The sequence below is a fragment of the Rosa rugosa genome, chromosome 5 (assembly GCF_958449725.1).
Source record: "Rosa rugosa chromosome 5, drRosRugo1.1, whole genome shotgun sequence".
Classification (NCBI taxonomy): domain Eukaryota; kingdom Viridiplantae; phylum Streptophyta; class Magnoliopsida; order Rosales; family Rosaceae; genus Rosa; species Rosa rugosa.
In genome coordinates this window covers 42781583-42797198 of record NC_084824.1, presented here as the reverse complement: position 1 = coordinate 42797198, position 15616 = coordinate 42781583, and the positions used below count along the sequence as shown (strand labels likewise).

General features: G+C 35.9%; 3 protein-coding genes and 1 long non-coding RNA gene across 6 annotated transcripts; 2 read left to right on the top strand and 2 right to left on the bottom strand.

The window, feature by feature from the left end:
* Positions 1-569: 569 nt before the first annotated feature.
* Positions 570-3694, bottom strand: LOC133712265 (uncharacterized). Its single transcript, XM_062138372.1, has 8 exons — positions 3435-3694; positions 3257-3341; positions 2805-2846; positions 2157-2325; positions 1638-1690; positions 1311-1532; positions 1052-1098; positions 570-904 (listed from the first exon to the last, which is right to left on the bottom strand). Exons 2-8 carry the CDS (start codon positions 3335-3337, stop codon positions 850-852), a joined length of 669 nt encoding a protein of 222 aa, XP_061994356.1. The 5' UTR covers positions 3338-3341; positions 3435-3694; the 3' UTR covers positions 570-849.
* A 673-nt stretch (positions 3695-4367) lies between these two features.
* LOC133712626 (MOB kinase activator-like 1B) lies at positions 4368-7043 on the top strand. 3 transcript variants are annotated; one of them, XR_009847512.1, is made up of 5 exons: positions 4368-4994; positions 5149-5279; positions 5942-6050; positions 6191-6789; positions 6850-7043. XR_009847512.1 is itself a non-coding variant. In XM_062138734.1 (4 exons), the coding sequence occupies exons 2-4, from the start codon at positions 5268-5270 to the stop codon at positions 6894-6896; spliced, it is 228 nt and encodes a 75-aa protein (XP_061994718.1). In that variant the 5' UTR covers positions 4567-4994; positions 5149-5267; the 3' UTR covers positions 6897-7043. The 3 variants fall into 3 exon arrangements, 1 of the variants encoding a protein (XP_061994718.1); XM_062138734.1 differs by lacking the exon at positions 6191-6789 and having other exon boundaries at positions 4567-4994; positions 6790-7043; XR_009847511.1 differs by lacking the exon at positions 6191-6789 and having other exon boundaries at positions 4583-4994.
* Positions 7044-7428: 385 nt separating this feature from the next.
* On the bottom strand, positions 7429-9261 carry LOC133712209 (uncharacterized). The gene is made up of 4 exons (XR_009847233.1): positions 8858-9261; positions 8688-8764; positions 8045-8170; positions 7429-7684 (listed from the first exon to the last, which is right to left on the bottom strand). It is a non-coding gene; the product is annotated as an uncharacterized LOC133712209 (long non-coding RNA).
* Positions 9262-10071: 810 nt separating this feature from the next.
* LOC133708696 (NAC transcription factor 56-like) lies at positions 10072-11592 on the top strand. The gene is made up of 2 exons (XM_062134188.1): positions 10072-10357; positions 11110-11592. The coding sequence occupies exons 1-2, from the start codon at positions 10168-10170 to the stop codon at positions 11436-11438; spliced, it is 519 nt and encodes a 172-aa protein (XP_061990172.1). The 5' UTR covers positions 10072-10167; the 3' UTR covers positions 11439-11592.
* The last annotated feature ends 4024 nt before the right edge of the window (positions 11593-15616 follow it).

Genomic DNA, 15616 nt, shown 5'->3' with positions numbered 1-15616 from the left:
TACGACTGTCCTTTATCATCTTCATTATATTCGTCAAAATAGTAAAATTTATTTTTCCATTGAAAACCGCAAAAAAAAAAAAAAAGTGTTGTCCACCGAACCTTATGGTTAAGAGTAAAAAGTTGCATTCATATGAGGCACCTCGGATGAGGGTTTTGATACCAAGATCATCGTCACTGGATTTGTAGTGAATATTCAGCGGTTAGCCCTGGCAGATCCGGGGATGATGATCCTGGTGCCAAATAAACTCTGATCCTTAACCAAACGATTATACATATACGTGTGTGTGTGTGTTCGAAACTCGGAAATCAGCTTTGCTTGAGAGAACAATTTGGATCCGACTCCATAAAGCAATGTCAACGGTATTCAAAACATTGACGCAAAGATTGACTGTATCTCATGTAATGCTAAATGCGAACCAAAATCTATCGTTCTTTTCGTTTTTATATCAAAATTCATTACTGAAACAAGAGGTCAGAAAGTTTAAAATGAGCTTGAGAGCACCCGGTACGACTTATATGGAGATTTCTTTAAAAGCAAGAGAGTATAAATAAAGCAATTTTGAGAACTCTTCGTAACCACAAGCATGTGAATTCATCAAGCATTGTTGTTCATACCATAACATATTAACCAAAGTTACAAGATAAATACTGCAAGTTGCACTCCCATTTATCAGCAATCCGCTGACCTCTGTAGACGCCTATACACTTTGATGGTTGTCGCAGTCCACTCCAGCCGCTGGGACTTTAGCAAAATCCAGCTTCAAGTACAAGGCACCATACAAGTATCAGATCTTCAGCCTATCATATAAACAAGCGCTCTCCTCAACAACTCTTCCAGCATGTCTGCTCATGAAAGCCTACAATGTATTCCCTCCCCAACTTCAGCAAATATTTCATCCACCCTATCAGAAAAAGAGAAGAAACAAATGACAAATGGAACCTTTTAGCATGAAGTCTCACGTACTGAACAAAGAGACGTGACGTAACATGTTTATCAATTACTGAAATTAATATTCTCAGATGGGATTACAAACCCACTTCATTCTTACCTGTCAGTATCAATGTTCACCTCTATGAGCCATGTTGTTAGATAAACCTGCAATCATGAAAATTTTTGGGTAATGAAATTGATAAGCATAGTACAGGCCTAGATGATGTTTCTATTTGCTTTCTAAACAACTATTGTAATACCAACAACAACAATACAAGTGAGTTTTAAGATCCATTTTAATAAGGTTTTCCTCCAACGTCTAGATGTATTCTTTTTGTACTTTTTAAAATTACGATTGCATATAATGACACCCATACCTGCAAAACATCATGATCCGGCTGCTGATTACGTCCAATAGCTGGCTTATCAGATTTCTGACCATGCAATCTTGGATAGACTGGTTTACAAGTTTCCTCAGATAATAAGTTGCATATACTCAAATCACCAAATTCTCCTGGATATAGCTCTTCAGACCAATGCAAGCTGTTAGCCGTTGGAACTTTGCAAGTAACTGACAGTATGTCCACCACAAGCAAACGCTGCACAGACCAAAAGCACCAACACGTATAAAAACAAACAAGGAACAGATAAAGAACATGCTAAGATAAATAAAAAATTCCGCAGCCACAGAAACAATAATTTACCTTCAAATTTAGTTCCAATATAAGCATATGGACAAGCTCCTCCGCCACTTTCTCTGTGATTATTCAAAGATAATAAATTTTTTGAGAAAAAATAATTCAAATCATGTGGAACTAATAATAGGTTTAACCTGGTCCAATAGTTACTAACATGAAATTTCACACTAATAATATAGACATTTTCTACTTAAATCACAATCGTATGACAAATGACATATATAGTTGGCATTTTAAGCAGCATGCAATACAAAGGGAGATTGTTGTGAATCATATAGACCCCTGATATATCCCTTATCTATTACCGCTTTTGTCATTCAAAGAGGATACTCTCATATTAGTTAAATAAGGTTCATGACAAGATTTTCTGCACCTATATGCTCATACAGGTAACCGTTTCCATGATTGCACATAAACCCCACAAAAGCCATTATAGTAATACGTGATTGTTGATTATCCATGAAGGCAAAATCAATCAGTTATTCTAATCAAATATGCATTGTAGAAGATATATTGTAGATGTACCAAAGCAAGAGATCGACCAAAATGTGAAGACTAGAATCCCACCACCATCTCCAGGGTCATTATTACATTCGGAATAGCCAGAAACTTGTAAAAGTGGACTATTGGTTGACCCTTTGACAAAGCATCTCATGGATCTACTAGTTTTGACCATATTAGTTATAACAGACACCTGTAGACAACATAAAGAAACAAAGTAAATAAAACTACCAAATGATCTGGTAAAGAAGGAAAAATCCTAAACTATCATTCTTAACAAACAGATGTATTAACGTGAATTATTATCTTCAAAGCATGTTCATAAAACTACTAAAAATCTCTAATTTTGTCAAGAGACGAAAATTACAGTAACAAGTAGCTCAATTCTAGTTCCTTATATTTGGTGGTTGTGGAGAAGTCCAACCTTATAAATGTCTATTCTTCAAAAATGTGGGCAAAGTCCAACTATAATAACAGATCAGATAGTATTAGGATATCCTCCTTCAAGCTTAGCACTTGAGAATTTGATATCAAATATTAACTAAGCCAAAGCATGAGTTTTCACTCAATTTCTGACCATATCCAACTTTATTGACCCAAGAGAAGAAACATATGAAAAAGGATGTGTTGGAACATCCAGAAGAATAAACAAGAATTGGTAAGAACGTGTACCATGTCCTTGTATGATGATAAAAGCTTGCTCCGATAAAGTTCCTGAAACATAATACAACCAAAATAAGAAGATTAACAAGAAGAATTAGTAAAGGAGAAACTGGAATTCACCATGCTTATTGCTGACAAAACTCTCTCATGGACTATATTTCAAAAACCTTGATATTCCACTCTGACATTTCGGAGACCAGAATAGTTGCCTCATTTTGGATCAATTAACGTGAGAATAATCTGTTATCATAGTCCAAAATGGCTTTTGCTAACTTCATGAAAAAATCATTTACCCAAAAAAAAAAACGACAAAAAGGGTAAAATTCCTATTGGCGTCAAATGATTTCCAAATGACAAACAGGAACAAGCATAAGCATCATGCACAGACAAAAGTGACAATCAAGACCTCAAATATTTGTAAAGAAATAAATCCAAGTAAAAACCTTGCTTATTATTATTACCTGCTGCTTAAGCAATTTCTGTGAAGCTTTCTTTAGTATATCCAGCATGTCGCTGAGAACCCCCAACTCCCTTGAAGGCATGTTCCTGAAAGAAAATCACCATTTTCAAAAACCCGCACAACCATAACACCCCAAAAAAAAAAGAAAAAAAAGAAGAAGTTATCTTTGAGAGTAGTACTCGATGGAAAGGTAGGAGTTTACGAGCAAAGTGGCGTGTGCTCTTCCACTAGAAGAAGCAGACTCCCATTGTCGTCTCAAAGAAGCTAACTTGGACCACTGGCGCGGCTTCTCAGGTTGCGCTGCGCGGTGGGCCTCCACAGCCGAGCAGACGACGCTGCTAATGATGATGGGCTTTGGGTCGGAGTCTGGGGATTCGGGTTCGTCGATTTCGGAGTGTAAGGGGTTAGAGCTTCCATTGTACAAGGCCGAGCAAGTAAATTGGAGATTGAAGAAGAATATGACTGTGTGAAGACAAACACGGATCGTTTTATACATATTCAATACCTTCATAACCACGCATAGACGAGTGTATCAAAGTACTTATTTGCCCTTTGTTTCTTTCATAATTTTCGGCTGGGCTTTCATTGCTTCGATGTTGGATCCATATGGAATAAGGTTGGGGTTCGGGCCCAAAATATGTCTCATCCGGCCCGCTTGTGGTTTTATTGGTCTTGAATTGATTTATTTGTTTTCTTGTTGTTTCTTCATCACAAACGTACTATGCCAGAAGTTCATGGGTTCTTTGTTACATTTTTTTTTATATTGTTATCCAGAGCACTATGTGTTCTCATACTTTGTTTTATTTGGAGAAACTGAAATTTTTAGCTCTTTTTAATGAAGTGTTAAGATATTTGTGGACACTAAAAAAATTCAAGCAGCAATTAAACTATTCAATAAAGTCTAGAGAGCGATTCAATGAAGTCTTGCTATTATTGTATCAATTAGGCAAGATAACCATCAATCTGTTGGGCCGTCAGTTTTCTAGCATCTCCTTCAGCCATATATATCGGGAGGCTAATTTTGTAGCAGACTCTCTCGCGACCTTGGGACATTCTATTTCTTCTTCGTTAATTTGGCACGATGCTTTGCCCTTATCCTCTAGCTCCGCCTTCCAATTTGATCAGTTTGGGGGGTGGATGCTCTAGAGGCTTCTGTTTGTAGTTGTTGTGTTTTGTTCGTTCCTTGATCAAACAAATGAGGAAGATAACGTGATCGGAAAGTCAAATTTTTAAAGGAACAATGTATTTTTTCATGAGCCATGCACCAACCCACCATGTGCTCAATTTTTTTTCCTTTTCTTTATTATGATATATATATATATATATATATATATATATATATATATATATATATACAGCAAGGTTCCAAAGAGGACGTCCTTGCTATACATAATCTGCGGATGGGTCAATCTCTGTCGTCCATTTCTTTAAATGAAAAGCAACGGCTTGGATCGATCTCTTCCCAAAAACCCATCGCTCGTCGAAGTAGAAAACCAAAGTTGGACTGTAGACTCTCCACTTTGGTTGCATCGAAGGCTCTGGTTCTCTTTCTCCACCCAAAATCCAAAACTTCTCAACTCCAAATACCATAAACTCATCTCAGGTTGCAACAATCGTGCAACCGAAGCTTTCTTTTTTTCTTTTCTCTCATGAAAATTGTAGCTCTCTTATGGTCCCGACATCCCTTGGAGTTTTCGCGCCAAAAGTTGGAGACTTGGAAGCAGAGAAACACATCTAGAGTATGGATTCTCTCTCTTTTCTGATTTGTTTGATTGCCAATTACAAAATTTAGGGTTTTTTTTTTTCCATATTTGGGACTTTTCTTCTTTCTGTTTCTGGGTTTATTTTTTTTTTTTTTTTTTTCCGATTGTTGATCTTATGTGTGTTTTTCAGTTTCAAATAAATGGAGTCAGAGGATGATCAAGTTTATATTCCTCAAGTAAAGGCAGAGTTGTTCATCATCTCATTTAGCAGAATAATGTCTCAAACATATCAGTTCACTACCAGAAAACATGCTCTCTAAGGTAAGCTTTGAGTTTTCTGTATTTGGTATTTTTTAGATTTTGCATCTGATTTGGTCAGTTTAAGGGATATGGATTTTGTGGTGTGTTTGATTTGTTACGAAATAGCTATTGTGATTGGTTTTGAGTTTGTTGAGAAATAGCTACTGTGCTTGTGATTGATTTGTTGAGAAATAGCTAACGTGCTAAGCTTTGTATTGGGTTTGTACTTTTAGTGGTGATATATACATGTATCATGCTTTCTGTTTATGTTAGAGCTCGAGATGCAAGATATTGTACTTTTAATGGTATAATAACTCATTTCACAATTGATTCATCATGTTTTCTGGATGAAGTGATAGGTTTTATTCTTATGCAATCTTTACTGCAGTGGTATAAACTCCTTGCTTTAGACGATATTCGTATTCCCATGGTTCATCTTTCAGAATCTATATAAAGATCTGATTAATCTTTACGAAATGGAGCAAAAGAAATGTAGCTCCCAATAGATTTGCAAGATGGCTATTGCCTTTTCAAGGCACTCTGTTCAATTATCTAGTTTCAGTTTCCAGCTGAAATTTAATGAGCTCCTTTTGTTATGGTTTGTGTATCGACCTTTTTGGATTTCTACTACAAGATAGGTATAACCATGTGATTTTATTAATGTATATCTTATCTTGATGCAGGGGGCTCAGCTGAGAAAGCACATTGATGCAACACTAGGCAGTGGGAACCTAAGAGAATCAGTAAAGCTTCCAACTGGAGAAGATTTAAATGAGTGGCTTGCTGTCAACAGTAAATCTCTTTTTCATCATAATTTGAATTGTCTTTTAATTTGTTAGTTTGTTTGGTTTGATGAACTAGTATTTAGAGGGGAAATATGTTGGAGGCATAAGCAAGAGATGGCGACCCTTATACTACTTATTTTCATACAGCAGCAAATGGGAAGAGAAACTGATGTTTGAGTGGGAGGAGAGTAGTAATCAAGATCTGATTAAGCAGGAGATTATTGTTTGTTTAAAGAAGTTATACCTCCAGCAGAAGTGTTGCCTTCATGATGCATTTTTAATGGCTAGATATATTTCAAACAATTTTATAGACGTTTAGTGGTCAATAAGTAGTGGAAAAGGTCAGAGGTGAGTAGGAAAATTATGGAAAGTTGACTGACTTGCTGTCAATGCTGACGTGTTTGTTTATACAATTATTCATAACTACTGTGAAAGGCAAAAGGTGCTCAATTGTAATACATAAGATGCAGCAAAATGAAGCATCAAGGTCCTCCCATTTGCCTACTCAAAATCCATTTGATATTTGTCAGCAAATCTTCATGCTTTTTTCAGTGAAATTGTGAAATAGTAATTTTTTCTTCCAAAGTTCTTTTTATCTGTTGGCTTAGAGACTACTTTGTTGATTGATCAATGTTCCTTCTATGCCTGACTGTGCACTTAAGTCCAACTTCTAGTTTTATCAACTTTCTTTGTTTTTATTTGTACCATGACAGCTTCTGGATTTTGTGGTCTGTTTGATTCTGCAGGTTTTGGATGCACCGATCAGTTTATGGCAAGACGATTTTGTGGTCTCTTTGATTCTGCAGGTTTTGGAAGACATTTTGGATCATTTCAAGATTATATGGTAGAGTGAGGATCATAGTCAATTCATTATGTAATGGTTTCAATTGTGGATACTCAATTGTTGTTGATTTGTAATGATTCCAGAAAATGAGGAGTGGAATGACTTAATATGCAATGTTAGACTCAAAATGTTCCAATCTGGAGCAAAATGACTTAATATATTGTGTTAGACTCAAAATGTGGAGCAAAATGTGGAGCAAAATTACTTAATATGCAATGTTAGACTCAAAACCATGGCATCAGAAGTTCAAATCTGGAGCAAAATGACTTAAAATGCAATAAATCACAAGAAGTTCAAATCAGAAGTTCAATAAATCTCAAAATGTTCCAATCTGGAGCAAAATGACTTGATATGTTCCAATAAATCACAAGAAGTTCAATTCTATTGCCAAAGTAGACAACAACCACAACCAACAAAACAAAATGCTTCCAAAGCAAAGCCGATACAACCAACATTTCTAAATAGGATACAATATACAAAGACTAAAGCCATTTCATTCCTTCTATAATACTGTAAAGTACAACAAATGACACCTTCTCCAGCATAGCAAGAGCAAAGCTCTGTGATTCCAGAAAATGCACATTACATTCACATGTTCTATACACTGTGATTCCAGAAAATGCACATTACATTCACATTACATTTAGTGTTTACTACTACAAACATTCCACAAACATTCATCGAGTCATCTATTTCTTGCCTATCCCATTGCTTTTCATGCACCAACTCTTTAATTATAGTCTGAGAATGATATGTTTGTTCCTGCTAAGCTCCTCAAGTATATCCTCATAGAAATCCTGCACACAAAAATCACATCAAAAAATTTAACAATTTCAGTTAAAATCAAGGAGCAAAGCATCTTGCACAAAGCAGCCTACAGTTGCAACTCAGGAGAGTTCTGAATGGGATATCTAATTCTCATTTGTATGTGAAGTGATAAAACTTAATGATTACTGGCAAACTAGCAACTGAACAGTCAAAATTAATGCCCAATGAATGTCAAACATGCATTGTGGACCATGAATACTTGAAAAATAAACTAAAATCTAAGTGCCTATCAATGAAGAAAAGAAAATCAAAGTCAAATACCGATATGCTTTGCAAAGACTTAAATGGAAGATAACATGAACAGATCTTTAAAGATCACAACGTACTACCTTCATGGACAATGGCATGATCTTCTTGAAACAGACATCCACCGTCCCTGCTGTTCCAGAAAGACGAATAAGGGCAACTACTCCTTTTGGACCAAAATCATAGTATCTCCACTACTTTGTTCCAATCTGCAGATACACAGTATTTCAATACAAACCAACAAATTAAGTCACCACCAGAATTGAACACACCTATAATTTAATAAGCAAAAAGCTATAAGATTAAAATAAGGAAACCTATCCACTTCAAAACCCAACAATATATTAGACAGAAATAAAAGCCTTCAAATTAAAATACACAAAGTTGATGCTAACCCATGATTGATATATGCTGTTGACAATTACAAGCCTTAGCAGCGAAAACATAAACTTGATTCCAGAAAGTGTGACAAACATAGTAATAGCAAAACCCAATATCAAAATGAAGCTAAAGGCTCAATCTTTACATAAAAATGTGGGAACAGTTATATTCGCACTGATGAGGTGGGAAAAAAAAAAAAAAAGCTTCAGTTTGGCGGTGAGGTGGATCAAATTGCAAACCAAACCCAGATAGATAAACCCACATACCCACATTCATAGGCACCACCCAGAATTGCATGCACCGAAATTCAAAACCCGATCAATCACACCCAAAATTCAATCTTACCTTCTCTTTTCTGTCTTCTCCCGAATGTCTTCTTCTTTCCCTTCTTCCTTTGCTCTCTTCGCTCTCGCTATCTGTCTCTATGGAGCGAAAAAACCCAGAAGCGAAAGATGAAAGTGGTGTAATCGATCAGAAGAAATTATTAAAAAAAGAAAAAAAAAAAATAGATATACCCAGATTTGTGTTCTTCTCAGATGAACCCAAGAACCAAGATTCGCATTGTTCGTTCTCTTCCCGTCCCCATGTTCTTCCTCAAATCAAAACCCAAGAACCACCTTGATTCGCCATGTTCTTCCCTCTCTCTCGAATCAGTCGTCTCTTTCAGTTTCAGATTGGAAATCATATATATTTGTTGTTGGGTCTTCCGCTCCCATCGCCTCACTCTTCCCCCTCTCTTTATCTCTCTATCTCCGTATGCAAATGAAACCATCTGAGGCTCTGAGCTTCTCTCTATCTCTGTATCCAAACAGTAACCCCCTCGATCCAAGCCGTTGCTTTTCATTTAAAGAAACGGACGGCAGAGATTGACCCATCCGCATATTATGTATAGCAAGGACGTCCTCTTTGGAACCTTGCTGTATATATATATATATGCATATCATTCTTGTCTAATGAAATATTTTGTATGTACGTGAAAATCAAAACAAACATCAAATGACAAAGTTTGAGTATATTTTGCATGTGTTATTTGTTTTTTTTTGTTAAGCATATTTAGTAAAAGTAATACATAAGTAATACATACATGAATGTATAATAGAACGTTACATTCGCATAGGCATGGTATTCACTCTTTACTTACAAGCCAATTCATGTGTTTAATTTGCCAATAACAAGCACCATAAACCCTAGCTAATTATAATGTTCGGACTTATAACCAAATTTTCAAACGTATAATAGTCTCAAAAAAATATTACATAGATAAAACCAAACAAAAACCAAAACAAAAACACTTTCCTATGTTCCTATAACAAATAACCTCGATCTAATTAACCAGATAATCTATATATATACTGATAACCCCACTTCTCCCGCAAGGCACAAACTCCGTACAATAATTACCAGCCAGAAATATATTTGCCTACATTTGACAAATACATTCTGACACGTAAATTTCTGATGTTTTGTTTCTTGGTTTCATCAAGATCATAGATCGATAATGATCCATGACTAGGTCTCTTCCTAGCTCATTCAAGATATCTATCCCCATTCAAATTTATAGAGTCAAAGACAAAACAGTAAACACCACTCTAATCTCCCCAGCTTCCAGGTATACAGACACAGCGAAAATCACAGTGATCGATAAGCAACAGAGACCTTTTTGTTCTGTCTTTATAAATCAAAGTCCTACTAGGATTCCATTTCCATGTGAAAAACACCCGCACGCCACTCTCGTATATAAAAATATATGCGTACACAGTGAACCTCATTTCCTCGATCATCTCATTTCCCCAAGTGTTAACAGGGAAAGGGAATAGAGTAATATATGGGATCCCAGAAAGGAGTAGTAGTGAGCTCTGATTTGCTTCCAGTTGGGTTTAGGTTTATGCCAACAGATGAAGAGCTGGTCACTCACTATCTAATGAACAAAGCTTGTTCCAGAGCTGTACCAGTTGCTGATGCGATTCAGGAGATCGATGCGACTCGGTTTTACAGCAACCATCCGAAGAATCTAGGTATGTCAAATTTACATAAGATTTACATAGCTTATCATCCTTCTCATTTCACCACTTTTCACAATCTAATGGTATTGTTCGTTTTATGTAGTGTTGCATTAGAATTTTGTTTTTAAGTTGCATATAGATTCATTTGATGCCCATGAGATCCATAAGTTATAAGAAGATCGATGTTTTTCTTTCAGGTAAATCTAGGAGGGCAGATGGATGATCCGAGCCTTGATCTATTTAACTTTCTACCTTTTCAAACTTTTGACCTAAAATATGTCCATCGACAAGAGTTCAATAAGATACAAAAGGAGATGAAACCCTTGACATACTTTACTTCTAATCTCCAGTCTCAGTCCCTGGCCTCAAAAACTTTGAAAAATGATTTTTTGTTTTTTTTGTTTTGTTGCGTGGAACACATACATACATGTATGTATATATGTATCATTGGTTTTAGACGTAATAAAGACATGCAAGATAGATTAGTTGCTGATTTTTAACTCTTTTCATAAAATATAATAAACAGAAGAGTTTCAACGTACGAAACTGACCAGAAATTAATTTGCTTAGTCCTTAGCGTCCATGGCACTACATGCAGACAACAATTTATTTTAAAAACCTAAGTTTAAATCCGCCTAGTTGTGCATTAGCTCGCCAATCCTACCTAGCTTAGGATATCTAGCAGTGCGGCGCCAAATTATCAAGTATTAATGACTATTAGTTGTATATAGCTGACCAGTATTTTATTTGTTTCAACTATGCAGTGACGTTCTCTGATGGAGAGAGGGAGTGGTTCTTCTTTATTCATGAAGACGATGAAAGTTGCAGCAGCCGTGCCCAGAGAAAAAGAACTGTTCGAGAAGTCGGAAACGGGTTAGGGTTTTGGAAACCGAACGGATCAGAAAACCCGATCTACAATGAAGATGGAAACGTTTTTGCCACCAAGATCTACCTCACTTACTTCTCCGGAAGTTGTCACTCCAATAAACCAAAGAGAACCCACTGGAAAATGGTCGAGTACCATTTACAGATAAGAAGAGAATGGGTAGTGCTGGGAAGATTACAAAGAGGAATGGATTACACTGGTTTTTGAGGATTGATCATTTATTTATTCTTTACATTTTTGGCAGCCAATAGTTATTTCATTCATTGAATAAGGCTGCGAGTATTTGTCATTCTTTTTTATTCAACAAAATTTTGTCATACGCACATATATACCCCCATTTGTAGGTATATTGTTACAATAATGAAATTATTTTTCGCTTCAATATTTTCATTTTTTTTTTCATGAGCTGTACGAAATTAAGTATTCCTAATATTTTCAGCTGCGATATTGCATGTTGCTGCAATAACGTACAATTGGTGCTCCACCTCAAGAAGTTGTTACAAAAATGAAAAAAAATCGAAATCTCAAGTTTCTTGGATCTCCGATTATAAGAGGGCCTGAAGTTCCTCTTCTTTATGACTATAAATATATACGTGACAGAGAACTTGAGGTTCTCCACGTGATAAAGTTACTTTACTAATATAGATTGTAGTCTTCAACTCAAAATTTCGAATTTATCATTTTGGCCAGCAGTTCAAAATGAATTTGGTCCATTTCAATTGTCAGTATTTCACAATTGATGTTTACTCAAGCTAAGGTAACACTCATACCAAGAGTTGTAGATCTTGATCTATGGCTCCGAATGAGCTACTATCATGTTACCAAATTTGAAATATTAACGCATTAAGTACCTTCTATATAGTTGGAGAAGACTTTTTGCTATCTCATATATACTGTGTCAAATTTCTACAGTAAATTGAGGCATATAATATTATGAACCAGAAGTTCATTGAACCAAATACACTATTTTAGCTTGACCGGTTACGTCATCTTTGTCTACTATGTTGCATGAAATCACTTACAAGTTTTGATGACTACTAACACTTACTCACAATCAAATTGTTTATTTACTGCATATTTGCGAGTTGTCACTTTAATGAGACAATCCTCCTACCATGAGGGGGAGAAAGATTGTTCCTGAAGAACGACATGAATTGGTGTGAGATATTATCCACCATCTCAATTTGATCTTGAGAAATATTTAAGTTAGTGATTTGATAAAAGATAGTGACAAAATTATATGCTAAATGCGGAGGCATCTGCTTGGGTTAAAGTCTCTAAGACCAACCATATTAACACAAACAATTTAGACCCCATTTGATCTGTGGGATGCAAGTGTACCCAATTGACATGGTTCTCCTGAAGAGAATGTCATTAAACAATGTCAAAGTTCCTAATATGGCTACACATACAAAGGTTGTAAGTATGCCATTAGTGAATGATGTCTTGGTGATACAATAATAAATCAATATGGTCGATGCTAATGAACAAAATATTTTTTGACCTAAAGCTTGGTTTGGTTCGCCACCAACCAATGAACATCTTCACTCCAAAGAAAGTGATAGATTTTTTAACGCATCTTTTGCAAATGGTCATAATAAGGCAATCTTCCCGCTGTTAGGGGGAGGAAAGACTACTGTCATTTGAAGAACGATGTGAATCTGTGTAAATTATATCCACCAGGTCTAAAGTTTTAAGCTTCCAAAGAGAGAAGATCATACAAGCCCTATAACGCTCTACATGAGATTATAAGTAAAAATATCCACATTCTCTACGTAATTCATCTACCTAGAAGTGACAATATATGCCCCAGAAGTGGCATCGGTACCCAATATCAATAAGCTTCTTACAACTAATGCATGCATATAAGAATGTGTGGGATCTATGGTTAATGAGCATCGATGACAATTTACATTTGGTAGCTACCAAAATTCATTAAGGGCTGTATTGATGCTATACCACGTTTCAATATGAATGTCGACAAAGTATATTATTGGTCAAATTGGAAAGAGGTAATTCCAATGAAATTGAATATTTGAAACGTGATGAAATACTTGGACCTTTTACCTACAAGTTACAAAAGGGTATTTACTAAAGTAAAAATAAATCACTATGACACAATGTCTATTTATAGAGACATGAGATTATGAATATCTTCCCTTATACGAATGACAATTTTCTATAAGTACAGTGTTACATATAGCTGTTATATTGACGAGAGATTTATGACATGTTGTCACCGTATATTATGAAGATCTTAAAGAGACATTGCTAAAAGCAAAATCTCAAAAGTAAAGTGTCATTATAAGCGCATCAAACCCTTGAGGGATTCAAATGCAAGTCCATGAATGATTGAAAGAGCCTGAAGCTCACTCATGGAATCAAAGAGTCTAAAGCTAGCTCATATATACTCATTCCGTTATAGTTAACGTGACCTAAATTGCCTAAATGAGTACTATGACAAGACTACGAAATCGAATTCGAACTATGATTATAGTATTGCAACATATTCTAACTTTTGCAAAGTTTTGAATTACTTAGAGCTCTTGAAGAGCTTATATGAGACGTATCAATACACAAAGATATTGATGTGTATGGCTAGGTATGCCATGATTTGATCCACTACCTAAGATCAAGGTCCTAAGTTCGAGTCACCATGGGGGTAGGAGTGAAATCCTTTGATCCATTTCACTCCTCTTTAAATTATAAAAAAGAAAAATAAAAAAAATAAATAAAGGTATGCCAAGATTTTTCAATGTTTTAAACTAAACAAAGTTAAATGTGTCAATTTCATTATATTGTTTAGTGTTGAGTCACAAATTACTTATGCGATTGTGCCCCATAATTATGAAAATTGTTTTGTCTTCCATGTTATTTTACCCTTTTTAATCCATTTCCTTTTATTTGTAGGAAATCTTGCATTGAGAATAAATGACTATTTGAGGCTTGAAATGTGGAGATTTGAAGCTAGGGGAAAAAGACACGGAGATTGAAAGAAAATTGCAAATCGACTTTTCCGGCGATTTTTCCGGCAAACTTTTCCGGCGAGCCGCCACTCATGGAGGGTCTTTTCTCCAGCAAAGGAGGACCATGGTGGTGAGAATCTCCCATCATTTGAAATTAAAATATCTCCCTTCACCTTGTCCTTTTGTCACCTTGCCAATTTGGGACCATTTGGGGGACAATGGTGTAAGAGCATCTTTTGCACACTTTGGATCCATAGAGGGCACACATAGCTGATCAAAGAGAGGCAAAAGACCATTTCTTCAGCATTCTTGACTCCATTCAATCATCTTCATCCTATCCAATATCCATTTTCTCTCTAGGGAAGAAACCACCATTTCCACCACTAAAACCACCACCTCCACTTCTATACCCTCCATTTCCACCACTACAACCTCCATTTCCTCCACCACTCAACACCACAACTCACCTTAGAGATCCCAAATTTCACTATTCTTACCAATATCAAGAGCTTGGAGCAAGGAGAAGGAGGTGACTACCACCACATCATGTTCTTGGAGACCCATCTCCACCACATCTTCCGGCATCATCAATAGTCACCCTTTACTCTCTATCTCTTTATGTATTTGATGTTTAATAGAATGTTGAAGCTTGTGTATCTAACTATGTGTGAGTAGTGAACTAGTTGGGGCTAGAGTTGAAAGCCCTAGCCAAACTTGCTTGTATTGATGCTTTTGTTTATAAATTGATGCAAATTCATGTTGTCATTCTCACATGCTAAGTCAATAGTTGAATGCATTACTTAGACCTAATCAATTTGAGTTATGTGTTTGCCATGACATGAATTTTTTCCTAGAGATTGATTACCTTTAGGCAAAAAGAGAGCATGAAAGCACACCATGTGTGCATGTGAGGGTAGTGAGCTAAAATCACCTAGAGATAGGATTGGTTTGCTTGCTTGGTTACCTAAACTCTAAGCTTTATGCATTTAGGGGCAAAGGATTGAGACCTATCCGGTAATTGAATTTGTCTCTAGGTAGTTAGCTCTAGACTTATCCGGTTAGAGTTAATAAAATGAAAGGGGTTTAAGCCTTAGTAGTCCTATCCGGATGCTAAGAGGGTAGTTGGACAATTAGCTTTGCATCATTCATATTCAATTGCTTTAATGCTTGCAAGGGAGGCAAAAGGTGAAACCCGATGCCCTAACTCCCATCCATTTGATAACAACTTGTTTAGTTTAGCTTAGTTTATATTACTTGCTTTCATTGTCTCAATTTGAATAGAAACCAATCTCAAAATCAAAATCAAATCTCTACACACCATCTTGCACATACTCACCATGAACTTTGGTTTACTTGTGAGCCTTTGTTTGTGATTGTACATTTGCATATTCTTCTAGTTTTTCCTTAGGTTTTCCCTAG